General features: G+C 50.2%; 1 protein-coding gene across 1 annotated transcript in view; it reads right to left on the minus strand.

The window, feature by feature from the left end:
* Positions 1–1,878: 1,878 nt before the first annotated feature.
* The window catches only part of GATAD2A (GATA zinc finger domain containing 2A), a 94,546-nt gene continuing 90,289 nt past the window's right edge, over positions 1,879–6,135 (minus strand). The window contains 1 exon segment of the mRNA XM_006147092.3: positions 1,879–3,895. Coding sequence (XP_006147154.1) covers positions 3,765–3,895 — 131 coding nt within the window. The 3' untranslated portion in view covers positions 1,879–3,764.

Below are 6,135 nucleotides of genomic sequence, written 5' to 3' on the forward strand. Positions count from 1 at the left end.
GGGCACTTTTTTTTTTTTTTTTTTTTTAACATTTCTTATCAAAGATTCAGAGTTGCAATAAATACAAATGACGACCTCCCCCCAGCCCTCAAACACCCTGCACTAGTTTAACTGTCTGTTACACTTCCTAAGGATTATCAAACTGTTCGTTGTCCTTTTTTTCCCCCAAAAAAGCCCCAGTCGAAGTTCTTAGGCCGACGGTCATAGGCAGCCTAACCTGGCAGCGACAAATGAAACGGAACAAAACCCTTTGGAGGAGTAGCAAGGGCCATTTTGTTCTTTTATGGACATCCCTATATGAGAATGTTTTAAAGTTTATTATTATTGGTAGAGGTTTTTTGCTATAGGGCACATGCGCTCACCAGAAAGAGACAGAGACAGAGAGACAGCAAGTGAGAAATCACCAGAGACAGAGAGACAGAAAGTGAGAAATCACCCCCCCCTCCCGCCCCCGGGGGACGGCCATGCCGCAATCCTTTCTCCTCCATTTTCCTCTCAGGATCTTGGGCACATACGCGCGCGCGCGCACACACACACACACACATGCCTGGTGTGAATTTAAGCCACCGGGTCTGGAGCTTGAACTGCGGTCGACTATATGGGAATTCAGCAACATAGTCATTAGGCTAACTCCTGGTCCCAAAATTTATTATTTTTAAATTTGCTATAGGGCACGTGCGCTCACGAGAGAGAGAGAGAGGAAAAGTGAGGAAGCAAGCCACCAGGTCTGGCACTCAAACCGTGGCCGGCTATGTGGGAGTCCAGCGCCTTAACCACCAAACCACCTGCTGGCTCTGTAATAAGAGGATTTGTATAGAAAACTCTCATGTGTCTGATAGTGTGATGTGTGGGTACAAGGGCCACAGGGTATGACAGGGTTCCCTTTGGATCACCTTATTCCCTCCCTCTACCTTGGGGTGAACTTTTGCTACTTGAAGGTCCTAGAGGACAGGAAGTCCAGAAGCCCCTCATGGAGCCAGCACCGTTAATGCCAAGTGGACACACGTGTGCACCTGTGCATTTCAAACCTACCGCTCAGTGGAAAGGGTGAGGTGGGAGCTCTGGGACCTGGCTCCCAAGCTCTGATGCATCCACCCAGCAGCCAACGGTGCGCAATCTCCAATTACTGCTGGGGGTGTGTCACAGGTAATAGGATTGTTAAAATTGTTGTTCGGGGCTGGGGCCAGGGCAGGGGCTGGGGCCGGGGGAGCTTTTTAGCACTGGATTCCTGCAGAGCACTCTCAGGTGAGACCAGAGGGCCGGGGTGAGCCTGTTGGCTACCTAATCACCCAGGGAGGACTGTGATAACGTTATTCCCTGTCATAGCATAAACCTATCATGGACCCATCCACATGGAGCTTCTAGGAGTTTCTTTGCTGAGGGGGGAATTCAAGGAAAATCACAGGGGCCAGGCTTTCAAGGCAGTAGAAACAGTGGAAAGATTAAGGCATCTCACATTCTTGCCCCACTAAACGTCAAAAGAGCTGTGTGGTCACAGTACATAGTCCCTGCTGGGCAGGCAGGAGAGGCAGGGCTGGTTCTCCACCCTCAGCGCTGCTGAAGGTCATGGTCTGCTATGTACTCCAAAGGCCTATTTTATAGTCATCAGTCCTGAGGAAAAGTCCACCCAGGCTGGGAGAGGCTGGGGCTAAGGACCCCTCTGTCACAGACCTGGTCATCCCACGCTGGTGCACTGGAGACCCTAGAGCACCCCTCCAGTGCAGGGATGACTGGATGCCTGATCTGAAGTTACTGCATAGAACTCAGGTTTGGTCAATGGGAAGGGCTTTCAACGGGACAAGGCCGGTCCAGGTGCTCGTCCCTGGAGGAGTTGAGAGATCTGGCTATCATTGAACAGAGAGGGCTAACGGCTCAGGGTAGTAGAAGACAGGTATTTATTTGCCAGGCACACAGAAAAATGCGAGGAATAGAAACGCTTGCATACTCTTGAGTTTTTGGTGTAAAAACACACCCTCCCTCCCCCCTCACCAAAAAAAGAAATTTATCAATTTCCCACCTTGCCCTGGATCCTAGAATGAATATCACCCTTCCCTGTTCTCCCCCTTGCCTCCTTCGGTCCATCAATGTTACACACTCGGAACGAAAACCAGAATTCCAGGGTTTCTGCACAAGAAAAAATTAGAATGTTTTCCAAAACTAGGTATTCTGCATGTCAAAAATGTTCTTGAGAGACTGATGATATTCACACAGGAGTGAGGGGGTTAAATGAGCCTTTATTAGAACGTTGTAGCGGTCATGTTTGAAGGCGGCCCTAAAAAATAAGGATTTTAAATTAAAGACCCTAACTGCATCAACTGGAGAACTGGGGTTGCAGCTGAACTGGGGAATAGCAGTACCCCGTGTCCACAGCAGACACACGCGTGGTGTGTGGACACGGGATGCCTTGCACCGGCATAAAGCCGGCCCAATGTGGGGCCAACTCGGAAAAGCTTGTCTTTCCTTGCAAGACCGGTTTTTAAAGAGAGAGGAGACAAAAAATAAAATATTAATAAAACTAAAAAGCAGACCTGATCCTTTTAAAAACATTCCTGTAGACTCTAAAGGGTTTAAAAAAAAAAAAAAATCTGAAAGCAAACCCTGACAGCAACCCCCAGCTTTAAGGAAAGGTTCTAAGCTAGACCCAAACGGAAATCCTGAAGTCTGGGGCAGCAGCTCACTGGGCACCCGGATGGCGCCTTCCACCCCGACACAACTGTTGTTCTGCTCACCTGACCAGGGGCACCGGGTCAAGGTGGCTTACGATTGTGTCCGTCAAAATGAAGAGGAAAAAGAAAAGGAAAAAATTTAATAAAATAAACCACCACAACAAAAAAAAGAACCCCAACAACCCTCCCCCTTTCCAACTTCCTGCTCAGGCTTCTGGGTGTTGCTGCCGACCTTCCTCCTCCGCAGGCAGGGCAAGGCTTCTGGAATCCCTGGTTATCTGGCTGGGGCTGGGTTTAGTTTGTTCTTCTAAGTGTAGGAGGTCCAGGGTCTCCCGAAGAGCAGCAACAGAGGCTTCCGGCTGAAGCGAGGGCTGTGTCGGCCGTCCCTGGATCTCTCAGTCACTGGGGCCGGCTGACTGTCCCTGCGGGGGCTGTAGTGCCATCAGCGGTCCACTCTCCAGGGCCTGAGGGGCTGGCGGACGACATCGTGCATGACAGAGACCCCTGGGTCTGCACGGTTTACTTTTACTCCATCATCATGAGGTGATTAAAAAAAAAAACAAAAAAAAAACAACAACAAAACAAAAAAAACTTTAACCTATAGATCGCCATAAAGGAAGGCAAAGTTCAGGAGCCTAAGACAGGAAAAGCAAAAACGAAATGAAATGCCCTGCTTGACGTCAGGAGCCCCAGGCGCCGGCCTCGTCCGAGCGTGTCACAGTGTCCAGGGTGAGCCGCCCGTTCGTGCCTGCCTGCCTGCCGGGGGGCTGGATGAGGGGGCCAGGAGCAGAGCCAGCCCCCATGGTCCGCTTTTCTGCTGGTGTCGGGCAAACTAAAGGCAAAGAGAGAAAGGAAGAAAGCCCACGGAAAGGTCCCCCAGTTAAAGTCCTCGTCCCCTTTTGGAGCAGCACCCCCTTCCCAGCTGCACTGAGCCACTGCAGGCAAGCATGGAGGTCTGGCTTCTGCGGAACAGCTGTCACTCGCTCACGAGGCCAGCACCGTGTCTTCCCAAGCGAGCAGACGGTGGTACAGCATGTCCTTCTAGACCAGGGGCCAGAGGGAGGGAGGAGGGGAGCCCGTCCTCTGCTGGGCCTGGCACTATTTCCATGAGGCCGACTGGGGGATGGAGCGCGGAGGGATCATGTCTAGGAGGTACTCGCGCTGGCGGTCCACGGCCGAGGAGGTCTTGTGCACTGCCAAGCTTGGGCTGACAAACGCAAGGGTCCCGCCTGCAACAGAACACAGGGACAGGCTGTGATGGGTCTTGCTCTGAGAAGGCGTCTGGGGGTCGGGCGGGGGCTTGCCATAGCCAGGCTGCCTACACCCTATCCCCCAATGCTCATGTGAAAGACTCATTGACACTGTGTCTCTGGCACCTCAAATCCCAAGCCTTGAAGCTAAAGACAAATTAAGAGACAGGGTGGGCCCAGCAGTTGGCGTAATGGCTATGTCGCTGGACTCCCATGTAGTCAACTGCAGTTTGCGTCCCAGACCCAGTGGCTTAAAACACACACTGGGCGCATGTGCGTGTGTGCCCAAGATCCCGAGAGGAGAATGGAGGAGAAGGGATTGCGGTGTGACCATCCCCCCTGGGGGGTGATTTCTCGCTTTCTGTCTCTCTGTCTCTGTCTGTCTGGCAAGTGCACGTGCCCTATGGCAAAAAAAGAGAGAGAGACAGGGCCAGCCTATGGTCTGGTGGTTAAGGAAGTTGGATCCTACGTGGCCGACTGTGTGGGTTGGGTCTGGGACCCAGCGGTTTGAGAGCCACTCGAGGTGTGTATGTGTATGTGAGAGTGCCCCAAATCGCAAAAAGAGGGAGAAACTGGAGAAGGGATTCCAATGAGACCATGCTCCAGCAAGTGCACATGCCCTACAGCAAACATTTCTCTCTTGGTGGGTGAGAAAGCACTGGGTGAGTGCATATGCCCTCTAGCAACAAACAAACAAACAAAAACACAAAAATCAGCTCTTTACCCAGGCATGGCCATGTGAGGTGCCTGCTCACGGTGCTGTCTAGAACAGCGACAAGTCTGTCCACAGCGGGTTCCTACAGCATGCCAGTGAAGTACCACAGGGTGCCACTCCGCCATGAAACACAATCCCACCCTCCAAGAATTGTGTGTGTGTTTTAAAGACTTTTCTTTCCCGGGGGCCGGCAGATGGCATGGTGGTTAAGGTGCTGAACTTCCACGTGGCCAACTGTGGTTTGAGTCCCGGACCTGGTGGCTTACTTTCTCATTTTCTTTCTGCCTCTCTCTGGTAAATTAAAATAAGAAGTAAATAAGTAAATATAAATTAGGGACCAGCAGATGGCATAATGGTTATGCTGCTGGACTTCCACGTAGTCGACTGCAGTTCAAGTCCCAGACCTGGCCTTGGGCGGGGAAGGTGGGCAGCAGGTGGCATGGTGGTTAAAGGCACTGGATTCTTACATGGCTGACCACGGTTCAAATCCTGAACCTGGTAACTTGCTTTCTCACTTTCTCCGTCTCTCTGTCGATCAAACTAGAAAATAATAGTAGTAATAATAAAGTTAAATAAAAACAACTCTTAAAAACAAAACAAAACAAAACCTCATACTGGGCATGTGTGTGTGCCCAAAATCGCAAGAGAATGAAGGAGAAGGGGCTGTGGGGTGGCCATTCCCCGTGAGAGGATGATTTCTCACTTTCTGTCTCCTGTCTCTCTCTGGTGAGCTTACATGCCCTATAGAAAAAATATCTCTCTAAAAAAAAAAGAAAAAAAAATACGAGAAAGGATTATAGTGTGGCCATCCCTTATGGGGTGTGATTTTTCCCTTTCTGTCTCTGTCTCTCCAGCAAGTGCACATGCCCTACAGCAAACATTTCTCTCTTGGGGACCAGCAGTTGGCATAATGCCTATGTTGCTGGACTCCCACCATGTAGTTGACCATGGTTTGAGTCCTGGACCCGGTGGCTTAAACTCACACCAGGCCCGTGTATGCGTGCCCAAGATACTGAGAGGAGAATGGAGAAGGGATTGTGGTGTGGCCGACTCCCCTGGGGAATGATTTCTTGCTTTGTCTTTCTGTCTGTCTTTCTAGAGAGCGTACACACCCTATAGCAAAAACCCCCCCAAAAAAAAAACCCTCTCTCCCTAAAAAAAAAAAAAAAAACCCAAAAAACAAAACCTCAAAACCAAACAAACTTTTCTTTCTCAAGGGAACATAAAGAGCAACAGCACACCCAATAGGGTCCCATGCCAAGATCCATCTCCAGCCTCAGTCAGCCCACTCAAGGGCACAGGTGTGCAGCAAGTACTCCCATGTGGGACTGCTGTGCACAGCTTTGTGTTTTACCTCTGTGCCTCTGCCGCCCTCCTGTTTTAGAGATAAAAGATCATTTTGCTATGTCAGAATTTTCCTGCATCAGCCTCCCATTTGGGATTACAGTAGTGTACGGTTGCATTGGTGCCTTTTTAAAAAAAAAAAAAAAAAAAAAAAAAAAAA

The sequence above is a fragment of the Tupaia chinensis genome, unplaced genomic scaffold (genome assembly GCF_000334495.1).
Source record: "Tupaia chinensis unplaced genomic scaffold, TupChi_1.0 Scaffold000201_1, whole genome shotgun sequence".
Lineage (NCBI taxonomy): Eukaryota > Metazoa > Chordata > Mammalia > Scandentia > Tupaiidae > Tupaia > Tupaia belangeri.